The 17,196-nt window shown below is 36.8% G+C and overlaps 1 protein-coding gene across 1 annotated transcript in view; it reads right to left on the minus strand.

Moving 5' to 3' along the window:
• Window positions 1–10,711: 10,711 nt before the first annotated feature.
• Window positions 10,712–17,196, minus strand: part of TBX20 (T-box transcription factor 20) — a 57,447-nt gene continuing 50,962 nt past the window's right edge. The window contains exons 7-8 of the mRNA XM_035020896.1: window positions 16,971–17,083; window positions 10,712–15,521 (exon numbers count right to left, since the gene is read on the minus strand). Of these exons, the coding sequence (XP_034876787.1) occupies window positions 15,181–15,521; window positions 16,971–17,083 (454 nt within the window). The 3' untranslated portion in view covers window positions 10,712–15,180. The remainder of the gene's footprint in view (window positions 15,522–16,970; window positions 17,084–17,196) is intronic.

The raw sequence follows: 17,196 nt of genomic DNA on the forward strand, positions 1-17,196 counted from the left end.
TTTCCCCTTGGAGGGCGGCATTTATAAATCCATTCTTGAAGTATGTGGACCTTGAAATTTAAAGTTATTTTATCAGGCAAAAATGTGTTTATTAAGGAAGAGCAGAGAAATGCAATTCAGGACATGCAAGCTATGGGCAAAACGATAGGCAGGTACAGCAAAGGAGAGGAACTTATGAGAAGGAGACAGTTGGGCGGGGTTATTTTGAACAGAAACCCATTGGAGAACTTTAAGAGTGCAGGGTGATGAGGATTTCTCATTGGCGGAGTTGCTGGCTTAGCAAAGTTCTTGTGGGAGATAAAATGTACATCTCTTCCTGTTAGGGCTTGTAATTGAGGATTCTTTCTAGTTCCATCTTCGGTTGTGGTCTGTAATTCACCTCCAGTGGTACAGTGAGGGAGCTCCCCCTTCTGGCCTATAGACTCCATTTGAAATGAGGTTTCCCGTTATTAATTTTCACAAGTGAAAGTATGTGTCCCAACAGTGTTGCTAAGATAGAATTCCTTGGGCATAGAATCATTGTGCTCAGTGCTCTCACCTTCCTAAACCAGACCCTACCCAGCCTCAGAGTCGCTACATAGCCAAACATGCCATAGCAGCTAGCAAAGAGGGACGGGGTTCATTGACATTTTCCATGTCCTCTGGCACCGCTGGAGTCCACACCGCTTCACTTCCCATCTGTTTTGAACTCCCTCATCCCCACCTCCCCCATGTGATAATCTATGGCTCATTATGGTCAGATTAGTTTTCCTGATACAATATCCCTCAAAAATATTCATGGTTCCCATAACCCACAAATGAAATGTAAACTCCTTAGCTTGAGCATCAGTGCCTTCAATAATCTGCCCCATTCGGCCTTTTCCACTTCTCTGGACACAGATCTTCCAGTAATTTTGAGTGAGGTGCAAAGCATGAGACTCCCTAACTATCCCTTTACTCATACCAGAAAGCTATTCCCTAGTCCCCTAGCTTTTTTATCCATTTCTCCCTGCGCATCTGATTCTTTCACCTTCCAAGCCCCAGCCCACATTAATTCCCCCTTCTCTAAAGGTCTAAAGCAACTATTGACCATAGTATTCATCTTGTCACTTATTTAAATTCAATAAATACTGTTATTAATTTGTTGTTTCATAAGTTTTTTTCAGGGAGAATTTCTACATTGCTGGCACTGTTTGGTGCTTAAAATATTTTCGCATTTAATTCATACAATAACTTTGTTCAAATTAGAAAACTGAGGATCAGGGCTATAGTAACTTGCCCAAGTTTTAACAGCTAAAAATTGTCCAATAACCAGTTTAAAATGAAAGGTATTTATGGGTGGTTGATAAAAATATGTTACTGAATAAATATGCAAACTCAAAATACCTTATTTTTATGTATTTTAATATTTTTGAGAACAGTAAGTGAAAGGCTATGATTATTTTTTATTAGAGTTATATTAGATTCATAAAATGAACTGGGTAGATTTGCACCTTTTTGCATTGGAACATCTAGTTTGGGAGCCTTTCTTTTTTTCTTTAATCTTTCAGTTTCCTTCATGATTATTGGTCTATTTACATTGTCTACCTCTTCTGGGGTCAATTTGTGAAATTTCTGTTTTCCCATAGACATTTCAAGTTGGCTGAATGCTACACCCTACTCTACCTGAGATTAATATGGCTATGTGTGCTTTTTAAAAAAAAAAATTAGAAATTGCCCGATGAATCTGTTTATCCCTCAACTCTCTGTGATTTTAATAGGTGTGTTTCTTTTAGGCTGTATATTGTTGAATATTTTTAAGATACTCTGAGGGTCCTTGTTAATAGATTATTCAAGTGATTTTATACACTTTATGTTTTTTTCATGAGGGGTGGGCATTTTTGTGGGAAGGAAGGAGTGGCTGCTACTGGAAGGTTGACCAGACGTCATTTCTAGTGCCGTTTTCCTGTACAGTTCTGAACTGAACTTTCTGATTTTGGTTTCCTACCCTTCAGTTCATTTTGCCTATTTCCTATGTTACACTTTTTGGTCAGTTTGTTTATTTGTTTTCTGGAATTTCCAGTCGCCTCTTGGATCACTCAGTGCACTAACAGAATAAAACATATTCTTACCCTTGGTTTAGCCCTTGAAAGTACTAATCTGGTCACTTTTTCTATTTAAAAAATAATTTTTATAAGAATGTTCATTGTATTATTATTTCTATTGGTGAAAATTAGAAATAACCTCCACATCAAATAATACATTATAGAACACTCATGGAGTGAAGCATCCCTAAATTGACTAAAGTCATTTGAATATTTAATAATATGGAAAAATACTCATGATATAGTGTTTAAGGTATAAGAAGCAGGATGTATATGATTCAGGCATATAGTCACACATAATTAACTATATGCCAGGTTCCATTTTAAATCTTTTATAGTGGACTCATATGTGGAAGATTACTGTGGTGTGACCTTGAGCTAGTAACTTAGCCACTCTAAAATTTCTCACCTGAAAAATGCTAAAGCACCTAAAACAAAACACATACTTAATTTAAAAAAATGTTCCTATATCTTGCTCTAGATTGACCATATTAAAAGGATACTGGTCAGTATTACTCACAATATTTTGCTAACCTGGATTCTTTTTCATTAAATTATATTTCTGTATAGTTCTATTATTAGACAGTAAAATGAGTGCTAGATTCATTAGTTAACTTAAAAAAACTGAGAGACAGTTGCATAAATAATTATGCATTTCCTTACTAAGAACCCCCAGTGCTCCATTCAATACGTGCCCTCTTTAATACCCATCACCAGGCTAACTCATCCCCCCACCCCCCTCCCCTCTAGAACCCTCAGTTAGTTTCTCAGAGTCCATAATCATGGAACACTACATCAAAAACTAATGATGTAATGTATGGTGATTAACATAACATAATAAAATAAAATTTAAATAAATAAATTAAATAAATAAAATAAAACTAGTTTCTCTTAAAAAAAAAAAGGAATAGATTTGTATATGTGAGGGAAAACATGGCTGAATAGAATCATGGCACATTTTCATCTTTCTATAACTTCCAACAGCAGTCACTTATTTTACTTAGTTATTTTGGTTTTTTTTTTTTAAGATCTTATTTATTTACTCATGAGAGACAGAGAGAGAGAGAGAGAGAGGTAGGCAGAGGCAGAGGCAGAAGGAGAAGCAGGCTCCCTGCAGAGCAGGGATCCCAATGCGGGGCTCTATCCCAGGACCTTGGGATCATGACCTGAGCTGAAGGCAGACGTTTAACTGACTAAGCCACCCAGGCGCCCCTACTTAGTTATTTTGAACAGACAGTTATTTGAGTTGTATTTTAGCTACATGCTTATTAATGACAATAACTTAAACCAGTATGCCTGATATTTATTCTATGATGAACTGACAAGTAAAATAACACATTATAATTTGATATAATACAATATATTCTTGCATATTATATTCTATTTAAGTGAATATGCCTCGTGATTTAGCAAATTGTTTCTCTTACATAGAGATTTCTAATTCAGTCTGTATCTAAAACTCATCTGTTTTCTCTTTGTCTCTTAGTAAAGCAATTGGTAATTTTTACCCAAAAGTGCAGTGAAACAAAATAACCAGCAGATGGCAATAATGACTTGTAAATCAGAATTTTTAAAATTTTTTAGGTAGGTTTAAAAAGAAATAATAATAAATCAGTTTACTAAATATGAAATGTAGGGGAACTCCAAATTTAATTCCACATAAAAATAATTATGTTGCATATTTTGTATATCAAATAATTAAAGATACTCATTATGGCCAACATTTGGTTTTTGAAATAATAATGACTGCTTAAATGGATTCAAGGAATTTTTTTTATCAAATTTAAATGTTTTAACTTTACACAAATAGATGTAAATTGAAGTGGATAGCTAAGTTACATCTATATGTAGCTTGGTTATATGGATCAGGAAAGAGAGGTAGTTCAGTGAACCATCATTTTGAAAAAGTTATATTTTCCACTATAATTTGATAACATACTAATTTCACTTTAATTGATACTTTTCTGCATAAAAGATGGGTTTTCATCTGTGTTGTTTCACAGTTTCTTATACATTAAAGTACTTTTTTTTCCCTTCGACAGTACGAGGAATTGGAATTGGCGTCAAAGTGTGTATCTAGCCTATCACCATTAGATAGTTCCAAAGATGGTAGCAGAGTTTTTAGGATCTCATAATTATGTCAACTGTAATTGAACTGCATATCCAAGATTTTTTTAGAGCCATTTTATTTAGTGATTTCTTCATTTCAATTAAGAAGTTTTAAAAGAGTGAACCAAATGGGACTCTTTTTTTATATTTTTGTAGGACTTCCTATAAATTTGCAAAGATGAAATAACTTTTTTATTTAATCATGTATCTCTGTTTTTGTCTCCAAAAAATAGGATAAAATATAGGTATGTGCTTCTTGGTGACTATGTGTTTTCTAATTGGTCTGTTTTATATGTTAAAAGATCTTTTCGCAGGTTGCCTCCACTAAAAGAAATGTTTTTGCACATGTGTATTTTATAAAACAACTACTTCAGTCTAAAACCATTACACACCTTGGATTGATTCATTTTTAAATAGTATGTTTGCTGCTATTGATTTACTTTATAGATCCTGCTTCAATTCTAGTTGGATGCAGGTGCTCCTTCATAGGAGAAAATGGAAAGTCACCAGGTGTGGTGAGCATACAGCTTGAACGTAAACACATCGTATGTAGTGCTTTGCATGTGGCTGCCTTTTCATCCACATGAGAAAGGTACCTACGATAAGCTGGAATCTCTAGGAGTTCTAGTCTACTTTCTGTGTCCACAAGGGGCTTATTCTCCTTTTAAAAACTGGAGCTCCTTCCGCCACCCATACTCTGGTCAGTTGTTACCAAGCCTATACTAGATGAAATGAGATCACTTTGCCCTTGATAGATTTATACAGGCATAGTTCATTCAAAGGAAGGGGATAATCCATGAGTTAATTGGGAAAATTCCTTCACCCACACCCATACCACATGGGGAGACTGCCTAATTGCATAGTATGTACACACTGATTTGAGAAGAAAGGTATTCAGTAATCATTAAATGACTTAAGCAATGTATACACAACCACATACGTGTATATATATATATATAGACATACACACACACACATATATATACCACACCCCCCAAAATCTATTTTTCCATGAAACGAATGATGATAGTTCCATGTACAAACCCAAAAATACCAAGATTAGTTTTATTTACCACCAAAGTAACAATTACAAGAATTATTACATTCAATATTAATGAACAAAAGTCTTAGACTATATTAAGGAGTGAATTATAGAATATGTGTGAGCAGATTAAATGCAAAACATAGCAAAACAGCAAAGATATATCAGGCATCTGTGTGTTTTATATCCCATAATATCCTAGATTGATTTAACTTTGATTATGACATAGTCTAGAAATATCACTGTACCGGGTCCAGTATGTTTTGGGCAATTTACTTCTCTAGCTTTTATTTCCCTGACTATGGAATATAAAGACTTTGGACTACAAGGCCTTATTCGAGTCTTTTATCTGATTCTGATTAGTATTTGTGCATATACTTAAGTAGCAAGAAAAATATGGCTCTTGGATCATACAATGCCTTGTACCCAGCTCTCTTACCACTGCTTCCCTTCTCTCCTCATTTGCATCCAGCTGCGTTTGGATTCCACCCTGAGGGTCTTCCTCTCTGTAGTCTACCCCACAAGTTTATCCCTATCCTGTACTCCAGTTGCTACACTTCACTGTCAATCCAGATGAGCTAAGCCTATCTCTCTCTAACCTGTTCAGCCCAGCCCCAACCTGGCCTCAACTCCATCTCTGGTCTCTGTTCTGATTCCTCCCTGATTCCACTTGCTGTCCAGTCTTTTAGTATAGTGGGCTTCATTGTTCCTATTTTCTAATTATTTCTTTGCTCTAGCAGAACTAAGTTGGAACTGGAGTGTAAGGGAGAAGGAAAAATATCCCTAAATGAGTAATAAGTGTTTACATCAAGACCACCAGACTCTTGCTTTGGGCAGCAGAGTCCTGCTTTCACATAGATATTGACCTATCCCCAAAAGATAATTTCCCTTCTGTTCTTTGCCATCATCTAAAACTCTTCTTGAGACATTTACCAGTGACGATTATGTAATCTACTAAGAGAAAATTTGTTAGGGTTATGCAGCTTTTATGTTTCTTGATTAAGGTTGTTTATATGGGTTCGTTAAAGGCAATGTAGACTTTCAAAAAAATTTATTAAAATTTAGAAATATTTGAGGGGTTAGCACAGTATCTCAGTTATGAGTACAGACAGGATTTGAATCCTGGCTATCTCACCATTCTAGGTTCTGAGCACTAATTTTCTCTACACCTTAGCTTTTTCATACCTCAAATGGAAATAATACTAGTTCCTACCTCAGAGAGCTGTTTCATAGATTAAATAAGATAATGTATATAAAGTGCATAGATATAGCAAATGCCCTATAAAAGGTAGCAATTAATGCCATATCAAGGCTCAGGGTAGAGAGGGAATGATTTATATCATCTTTTCCCCACCTAGGGAGTCCAAAGAACTAGTTACGATTCTTTCTAGGAAAAAAACCAGGAGGGGATAAAAATAAATTAATATAAATGGAGGGCTTAAGGCCATACAATGTTATCAAATTGGCAGTATTATCTTTCTTTTACAGATTAAAAAAAAATGAGGCAGGGAGAAGATTCTAGAATGCCCACTCTTAACTCACAAGTATGTAAGATTTACTCCCCTGGAGTTCCTCAAAGTTGGGCACTAAAAATGGAAATAAAAGATTTGCTGCATGGCTTTTTCTATTATGTTTAAAGTAACGGTGATCTGTAATTCACATACCATAGAAGACATTCTTTTAAATTGTAGAGTTCAGTGACTTGAGTATATTCACAAGGTTGTGTAATCATCACTACTAGTTTCATGTTTTCACTACCCCCAAAAGAGACCCCCATATCCATTGGCAGTAATTCTCATTCCTCCTTCCTTCCCAGCCCCCTGGTAACTACTAATCTGCCTTCTATCACTATGACTATACCTATGCTAGGTATTTCATATAAATGGAATCATACAATACGTGGTTCTTTGTGTCTGGCTTCTTTTACCTGGTTTTCAAGGTTCATCCATGTTGTAATATTTATCTGTACTTCATTTCTTTCTATACCTAAATATTCCATTGTATAGATATGCCAAATTTTATCCATTCACCAGTTGATGAATGTTTGAGTTGTTTCCAGTTTTTGGCTATTATGAAAAATGCTGCCATGAATATTCATGTACAAGTTTTTGTGTGGACATATGTTTTCATTTCTCCTAGGTGTAGACTAGGAGTGGAATTCCTGGGCCATATGGTAACTCTATGTTTAACCTGTTGATGAACTGTTTTCCAAAGCAGTGCACCATTTTCCCAACACCAAGGTACAAGGATTATTTTTTGGACTCTCTATTGTTTGTTAATCTACTTGTCTATTATGTCACCAATACCATACTATCTTTATTACTTTAGCTTATAGTAAGTTCTGAAGTCAGGTATTGTCAACCTCCAACTTTGTTCTTCTTCAGTATTTTGTTGGCTATTCTGGGTCTCTTGCCTTTCCATAGTCAGTTTGTTGATAGCTACAAAAGTTGCTGGGATTTTGATTGGATTATGTTGAATCTATAGGTCAAGTGGAAAAGAACTGACATCTTGACAATATTGAGTCTACCTATCCACAAACATGGAATATCTCTCCATTTATTTAGATCTTCTTTGATTTCTTTCATCAGAGTTTTATAGTTTTCCTCATATAGATCTTGTACATATTATATTTATACCTCAGTATTTTCTTTACCCTTTTTGGGTGCTGATATAAATGGTGTTATGTTTTTAATTTCAAATTTTAATTGTTCATTGCTGATATATGGCAAAACAATTTACTTATTTATATTAATATACTTATTTATTTATTTATATTAATCTTGTATCCCACAACCTTGATATAATTTCTTATTAGTCCTATGAGTTTTTTGTTGGAAGCATGTTAGTATTCTATATTTTTTTAAAAATCAGTAAGAATGAAAAGGAAAAAATCCTTAAAATTATAAGCAACTGGCTGGCTTGGTTGCATGTGACTCTTGATCTTGGGGTCATGAGTTCAAACCCCATGTTGGGTGTAGAGCTTACTAAATAAATAAATTTATTTATTTATTATTAAAAAAAAAAAACCCTGTAAGAAACTGAACAAATGAACCCAGTTGTATTGTGAATGAGTGACATAACCATACAGTAGGATAAAAAAGAAACTAATCGGGCGCCTTGGTGGCTCAGTTGGTTAAGCGACTGCCTTCGGCTCAGGTCATGATCCTGGAGTCCCGGATCGAGTCCCGGATCGAGTCCCGCATTGGGCTCCCTGCTCGGCAGGGAGTCTGCTTCTCCCTCTGACCCTCCTCCCTCTCATGCTCACTGTCTCTCATTCGCTCTCTCTCAAATAAATAAATCTTTAAAAAAAAAAAAAAAATTCTAAAAAAAAAAGAAACTAATCTAAGTAACTGCTAAATCTGTGACTTGACTGTATTCCCTTAGTCGGGGGTGGGGCAGCAGGGAACAACTGCAAACAAAATCTGAACTCCTTTTAGAAGGTTTGTTTATTGCAGTTTTATGAGTGAAGCAATATGAAATTATTTGGGGCATATGGTAGAATTGAGTAAATATGTTGACGTTGGGAACCAGAGGTGTCTCACTGTGGAAGAAGACACATACAGATAGGGAATGGGCCAAAGCAAGGGAAAAAGTCCCCTATGGGAGTGCACTGGAATTGGAGATAGCAGCATAAACTCATGATGTCTTAAACATCCTGTATACATGCACACACACACACACAGGTGTGTGTGCTTATATACATATATATGCCCAGTTCTGTTGTCTGAGAGGGCCTAGACACAAATATACCCCAACGAGCACATCTGGCACCCAGATTTTGGTTTCTAATATAGTTCCTCAACTAAAAGGAATCTGGATTCCTTGGAGAAACGGCTGGTTCCAGAAAGGGTATAAGATGAGCCTTCAACAATGTATTATGCCAGAAACTGAAGTGCAAAAAAAAAAAGTCAATTAGGGCATGTCAAAAGGACACAGGAGCCAACTTGAGGGGCTCTTGATGACCATACTGGGGTGATTTGAGCATTAAGATAACTAAGAATGGTAGTAAGTTATAAAACATTGAAAAATAGGAATTCTTTTGCTATGAAAGAGACATAAAGGCCAAGGAACTGTACCAGTTTAAAGGACTGAAGAAGCATGATAACTACATGCAAGATGTGCTCCTGCACTGGATCCATACTGAAGGAAGAAATATGCCACAAAGGACATCATTGGGTCATTTGACAAAATTGGAATACAGATGGTAGATCACAGCATTTTACCACTGTTAAATGTCCCCAAATTGCTAACTCTCCTGTGGGTATTTAATGGAGTCGTCTTGGTTTTAGGAAGTGCACTTTGAATTACTTAGGGATAGTGAGGCATGATATATGAAGCTTACTCTCAAATGGAGGAAAACAATTTCTATATATTACGTGTGTGTAGGGGGTAGTACATGCAAATGATAAATCAAATGGGGCAAAAAGTTCACAATGGGTGAATCTGGGTAAAGAGTATACAGTGTTCTTTATACTATCCTTGCAACTTTTCTGTCAGCTTGGAATTATTCCAAATAAAAGATTTTTAAAAGGTTGGTGTTTGGCATGCACAAAAAATTAAGGATAATAGAGCAGACTTCTGAAAGCAGAAGGTATGATAATGTCAAATATTCTGAAGGACTGTCATGTGGAAGGATTAAGACTGAAATTGGCTAATCTTATTTTGTATCAGCCTACTTTGTGTAATACCATTACAGCCCATCGAAGAGTTCCTGGCTGAAATGAGCGGTAAGCTTTATGGAGTCTTCAGTATCTTTCCATACAGAGAGGTGCAAAATCCCATGATTCTAAGAATTCATCAGGTGGAGTAAATGAGTGAAGGGGATTAGGTGTAGGAAAACGGGAACCAGTTGGGGACTTGAGAGCAATGTCTTCTCTATAGGCTTCCAAATACAATTAAAAACAAAAACCAGGGGCACCTGGGTGATTCAGTCATTAAGCGTCTGCCTTCAGCTCAGGTCATGATTCCAGGGTCCTGGGACCCAGTCCCGCATCGGGCTCCCTGCTCCGCGGGAAGCCTGCTTCTCCCTCTCCCACTCCCCTCTGCTTGTGTTCCCTCTCTCGCTGTGTCTCTCTCTGTCAAATAAATAAATAAAATCTTTAAAAAAAAAAAAAGACAAAAACCAAACTCTGTATAGTAATCCCATTGGCTGTGTCTGGTCTGGGAGTGGCCAGCTATGACCCCTAATCTTACCTAATCCATTTTTTTTCCAAGTGAGCAAACAGGTACCAAAAGTCATGAAGCAAGTGTGTAAGATAATGAAAGGTGTAAATGTGTGCATATATATCAAAACACGCCATTTTTAATGAAAGAAATTAATATCACACATTTGTACTTCTGTACAATTTTGGGTAATATATAATTTTAAGCTGTTTACAAATAACATGTAATGCTTCAAATATTACATAATGTTGATAATACATTTCTAGCAGAAATAAATATATTGCACTTAAAAAGAACTTCATTAGATGTTACTTCATAGTATTAGGCTTATAACTTCTTTTTCATAAAACATTTCCCATGCCCTTCCCCCCACCCCCAACACACACACTTCATTACAGTGACTGTTCTCACGCAATTCATTAAGCAAATGAACACAGCAAACAATAGAACTGTGATAGAGTCTACTAAAGAGGCTATATCCAAAATCATCCTTTAGGAAATAAAAGACAGTCTTTTAGGTTTCTGAAAATAAGGAAAAAACTGAATACATATTTTAATGTATCAGAAGTAAAATACAACAAATTGTATTTTTTGTCCAGATGTATTATTTTACCAATGTTTTTATTTTCTTATTATCAGGGGAGAGGATTAAAATTGAGGGAGGGACAGAGAAAGAAGGGCCAGAAAATACTTATGGATTATTTGCCTATCAAATATTTATAAATGAACCTTTGCATATTTAAGCATGCTGAAGAAAGATAAATATTAGAATATTTTATAATTGGCATGGACTATTAGTGAAGAAATTATTTTACGGTTTTCTAAAGGTTTAAGAATTTTTAACCTTCCTTTTGCTTGTTTACATAAAATGCTTGCATTCTGAAATAATATAAAAACATGTAAAATCCATTCCTCCATCCAAGCTGTCTAAAGGAGCCAGCTGAAAATCTTTTCTGTCCAGTGCTTTCTTTGGGTATAATATTGTTTTGTTGTAATAATTATCAATTCCATACATGTTTGATAATGTAAATAGTTTCCTTACTCAATGGAAGACTGAGTTAAAATATTGTTTTTCTTGTAATATGTGACCCTGCATATAACATAACTGAGCTTTTTGAACTTTAGTTACTGAGTCATGGCTAAGCTAGGCTGCATATTTAATGGGGTGATAAAGTCATTCTATCCATTTTATTTGAAGCTCATTTTTCTCAATATAATTCAGCTTAAATATTAGCAAGACAGCCTGAAAAACCATGAAATTTAGAAATGGGTTAAATATCCTAACATCTCTCTGAAAAATTCATAGGCAGTATGGGAATGGGGAATCCTTTTCTTCTAAAAATACTTTTAAGGAGGGCATGTATTGCAAGGAGCACTGGGTGTTATACACAAACAATAAATCATGGAACACTACATCAAAAACTAATGAAGTACTGTATGGTGACTAACATAACATAATTAAAAAAATAAAATAAAAGTAAAAATACTTTTTTCTTGGGCTTTTGGAGGGCGTCCTTTTTCTTTTTTTGCGTGGGAGGCTGGGGATGTTGTGGCTGGAGAAGTGTTATAACAGAGACGTGGATGAGAGTGAGGGAGGGAAGATCTTGGAATGCCCCAGAAGTTAATGTAACTCCTATAGTAGAGCTCTACACAGGGTTTTTCTTAGTATCTTTCTAATACTTCCCATTCTGTGCCCATCTACTAGGAAGAACAACAAACCTTTGTTATAAACTCAAAAGGACCAGCAGTGCAACCTAAATTCATTAATATAGAACTTGTAACCTAATAATTTGTGATATATTAGACACAAGATGGATATACTTTACCTATATAATATTGCTAAGAGTGGACAGAGGAGGGGCAAGACTTGAAAAAGAAGTAAAAGAAATAACTGAACATTATTGATAAATGTTTTAAAAACAAATCAGGTCTGCAGAACCTACTAAGATATGAATTAATCCCTTCAGGTTAGATAAAGCAGTTCTGAAAGGGCCTCTTTTTAGCAGCACTGCACATTAGCCATGTATTTTGATACTGTAATATACCTTGGGGGGGAACCCTGAATTTATTCCAAATATACTGTAACTCATGCTCTTAATTATTCAATTGGCTTTTCCACTAACTATCTAATTCTAATAATTACTTTTGGTAGGAAAGACTTTAGACTTTAAAATCTTAAATGCCCAAAGAGTTAAAGAATCAACAACCAGAATAGCTCAGAAAGACCCAGGCTGGAGTAAATTTCTACCCTTGGTTCTCATGGCTAGGGTGACTTTGATCAAGTTAAGCTCCATGTACCCTGTGCTTTTTATTTCTGGTTAAAATAATGCCAAATATTTCAAGAATATATCCAATTTAGAATTTCAGGTGTTATTTCTGAAGAGCATGCTTTGGTATCTTAGTCTTTGCTTTTCTCTAAGCACTCTACTTATTTTTAGCCTTATTCTGCTTAATTACAAAATCAAGTTATGAAGTCAGGAAATACTGGTGTAAAACCGTATTTAACAAAAACATAAAACACCTACTTTAAGACACATCAACTGGGAAAAATGTCTAAATAGTATTAAAATGATCCTTTCATTCTCATCGAAAAGAAAATTCAGATACAGATTCACTTTAGTAGACCAGTAATTTACCAGAGTATCAAGTAGCGTCATGTTAAATAGCATTTAGTTTTGTTATTCCTGCCCTAAGCAGCAGTACTGTGTATTAAAAGGAGTACTGGCAACAGGCCAACTATTAAGTATCAAATCCCTATCCTAAGCTCTGTGGATACTAAAACATTAGTCATAGCTGCTTTTTTAAAAAACGCATTATTTATGCTGTGTTTGAAAACAAACTACCTGTGGATACTGTAGCATAACATGCAAGAAGTTAGAAATTAGCCTGCGGTGTCTGCCATAGGACTCTGAGATGCTCGGTTGGCACAGCCCACGCTTCTCCATAAGTAAACTATGGGGCCACAGTGGAGAAAAACCATTGCAAAGTCCAGCAACAATGGCATCACATAGACAGGCCCTGCCATTATGCCTCGTCTCCTAGACTAGAAATGCCCCAGAGAAGCATTTGGTATGGGAAAGCCTAATAGAACCACCAAATAAAATTCCATGCGGTCTGATGTGATCAGTATATTGCATTTACTCCCATCTCTACTCTCAGCAGTGATATGTCCCATCTCTTTTAACAGATTCAGTACTTTTACAGTCAGAACAAAGTAGATACAAAATCTAAATTAGGTTAAAATAGAGTTTTGGGGAACACTGTAAAGAAGACAGGTTATATCTCATAGCAATCTAAAGTTGAAGGACTGTAAACTTTACTAAATTTCTGTTGTTAGGGAAACGAACTGTTGGCAAAACGCCAAATATACTACCCTGACTGTAAATGCTTAGATATATGTTGCCCCCCAAATATAATGATTATATATAGCTAAAATATAATTAATTACTAAACACTAAAGGAAGGCTTAAGAAGACAGTAAGAATGCAAAATAAAGAGGATAAATGTTTTACATTGATTTACAAGCACTGCCAGTGTTTTAGTCAGGGGGTCATTGAGTTGACATACAATTTCATATAACGGCCTAGGAAAATGGTAAAGGAGTCACTGAATGGAACAGTAAGAAAGAAGGACAAACCAGATATATGGACACACAACTTGTAAGCATAGGTTAAATGGTGGCTATATGGGCATTCAGAATGATCATTCACAAATCCTTGTCAATCAGTGGTTAACAGCTAATCTAATAACAAAGCAGATTTACCAAAAATGAGAATTTGGCCCAGTCCATTTTACCATCCAAAAGATCTCCCAAAGCTGAAGTAAAAATGAAGGGGCCTTTGGTACCCATGGCAGAGAAATTCCCTTCAGAACAGGGCAACCGTTCTGTTATTGCAGACTGAGAGAAAGTCTCACGTGTCATCGCATAGAGGCTTTAGAAGTGTTCCTCCATGAGGAAGTCAGTAGTGCACTTAGAATGCAGCCCAGAAAAATAAAACCTCAGTTTTACAATGTAACACATAGAGCCTCTTGCTTTAAAATTGTGTATAGAAGGTTTTTCCTACATAAATGGCAAGTAATTGCAAGAAAGAGAATTAGGAAGAAAGAAGCCAAGACTGGGAAAAAGAGCTTGTCAGGTACTGGCCCTTCACTGTGACAAAAAGAGCTTCGTGAAGTCATTACCGCCTATTCATCCACAAAACAGGATGCTTCAGCACTATCTCAGCCCCTTCCCAAGCAAACTAATACAAAGGAAAACTAAACATGCTTAAGCTACAACACTACAAATATTTCTCTATTGGCTCTCATTTTCTACAGGGAGAAATGGACTTAAGTTAGTCATTATGCATTATGGTTGGTATGTTATATATATTGCCTCTTTGAAGATTCTTTTGACCTGTGGAAAGCAGAAAGAACACCTCTACACATTGATTTTATACATTACTGCATTGACACAGCATTTTTAACTGCTAGGTATAATGCACCTTAAAATTCATCTGCCTTGTGTTACGAAATTTCCTGGGTAAGTTAGTATACTATTGGTTGCAGGATTTAGGCTGGCTAAGTCTATACTGATTCTCTCTCGAACCCAAGAGCTGTTCCCAAACTACACATGGCTCCTGGTCTGTGGTGCACTCCCTCAGCAGTAGGTTTTACTGTGAGTCCAGCTCTCCTCTTTAATAGGTCCCATGTCTCCTGGAGAGCTCCTGCTCTAACACCCCACATCCCACCCACCCAACCCTGTCCCATATTTCCATACCCATTTGCACATTCTGGATCTGGATTCTCCAAGGTTTAGAAGAGTCATACAAACGGTGTCATCACCGCAGAGGAATGGCGCAGTCCTTGGATAGCAGCATAGGGCCCCTGCTGAAAGTAGTGATGGTACCGGGGCATGTGGAATGAGGGGAATGTCGGGCCACTCCCCTGCATCGAGCTGGCAATAGCTGATGGTGTCAGAGGCATCCCGAGTCGGCTGTATGGTGGCAATGAACCTTGTATAGGATGAGGAATGGGTGTTGCTATGGATGCTGTGCTGGTGCCAAGTGCAGTCAGGGACTGGGGGTGCTGAAATCCAGGAAAACTGGATGAAGATGATACCCAGGAGCTGAGAGACAAATTATCAGACGTTGTAAAGGCTGACCCTGAAAGGAAAAACAACTCATTAGACTAGAAACTCTTTCAGTGTGCGAATCAAGAATTACATTATCTGTAAGGATTGACTTATTTTTTAAAAAATATAATAGATCTGCAATTTAAAAAGACAAACATGTCAACCATGAGTCACAGCTACCTTTCCAGGTAAGATATCATCTCTACCATATATGGAAGAGAGACTTTACCAAACAGAAAAAGACTTAACTCATTAGATGGTCTACATACTCCCAGAGAATGGCCAAAACACTAGAACCCTGCCTGGAAGTAATAACTGGATTCCCTTTAAAAGAGCTCCAGATAGCTGGTATCTGTCCTGACCTCTACAACATCCTTATAAGGAAGGCTGGACATATGAGCCTCAACAAAGTTACTGGGTTTCTAAAGGCTTTGTGAAAACCCACAAGCATGTTCTTCTTTTTCTAGATTCCATAATTCCTTATTAAATAGTTGACAAGTTACAAGCTTAAGTTTTTCTTATATCACAGCATCCGCAAGTTTAAACAAAAGTTGACACTGAATTTTCCAACTGTATAATTAATTACTAGTAGTCCATTTGGATTTAGTTCGAAGAGATGTCCTATATTTTGACAGATTATGCTATTCCATATAAGAGACATAAAATTATGACAGAGGGCTCTTTCCCCACACAAACATCCCTGTGCCCAGGTTTAGGCACCCTCTGGACTCCCAAGTGCAAAGTGCTCCTCTGTGAGTCTTTGGGACAGAGGAATTTTTCAGTATCCCCCTACTGTCACCGCTGGGGCCACTGCCTGTACATAATGCCCTTCACTAAGAAAATCTTCTTTTAAAAAGTGTTTTCCAGGGCGCCTGGAGGGTTAAATAGGTTAAGCATCTGCCTTCGGTTCAGGTCATGATCACAGAGTCCTGGTTTGAGCCCCATGTTGGGCTCCCTGCTCAGTGGGGAGTTTGCTTCTCCCTCTCCCTCTGTCCCTCCCCACCCCACCCCCGCTCATGTGTGTGAACATGCTCTCAAAATCTTTTAAAAAGTAAAGTCATTTTAGTCATCGATCCTAATAAGATATTTCTAGAATATCTTATACGAGGAACAGATATAGTCTCCGATTTTCAGATTATAAAATTAGGGTTAAGAAAGACTAAAGGACTGCCCCCAGAGTCCAACAGGTCTTTGGTGGTAGATCACGGACAAGTAACTCCTGAGCCCTGACTCAGAGGCTTGATGTCCTTTCACTAGAAAACCACAGGAAACCATCAGGCAGAATAATCACTTAAGACTCAGAAGCAAAATAATGAACTGTATGAAAATCAGCCTCAGGGGCTATCCTTTTCTCAAGAGACTCCTGAAAGACTCTGGGGGCAGACTGCACCCTGAGGACTACAAGTTTCATCACCTACCTTTCTTTCTCGTTCTGGGTGCTCTTGCTCCCAGCAGTTACATAGCCTGGAAGCTGTCTTACCTCGATTCTGTGTTGTCTGAACCTCATCCCCCAGCACATCCTCTTCTCCTCCATAGGTACGGATGGGTGAGCGGGCATAGGAATGCTTCTGGATCAGGCTCTCCACACTTTCCCTAGGTTAGAGAAGCACACATCCTGAATAAACTAAAAAGTACTCGGAGATGGAGATGGGTCTGAAAAATAATTTATTACTCAGTAAAACCATTTTCTCAGCCAAAGACCCCCA

Source organism: Mirounga leonina, unplaced genomic scaffold (genome assembly GCF_011800145.1).
Source record: "Mirounga leonina isolate KUSES-001 unplaced genomic scaffold, KU_Mleo_1.0 Mir_174, whole genome shotgun sequence".
Taxonomy (NCBI): Eukaryota; Metazoa; Chordata; class Mammalia; order Carnivora; family Phocidae; genus Mirounga; species Mirounga leonina.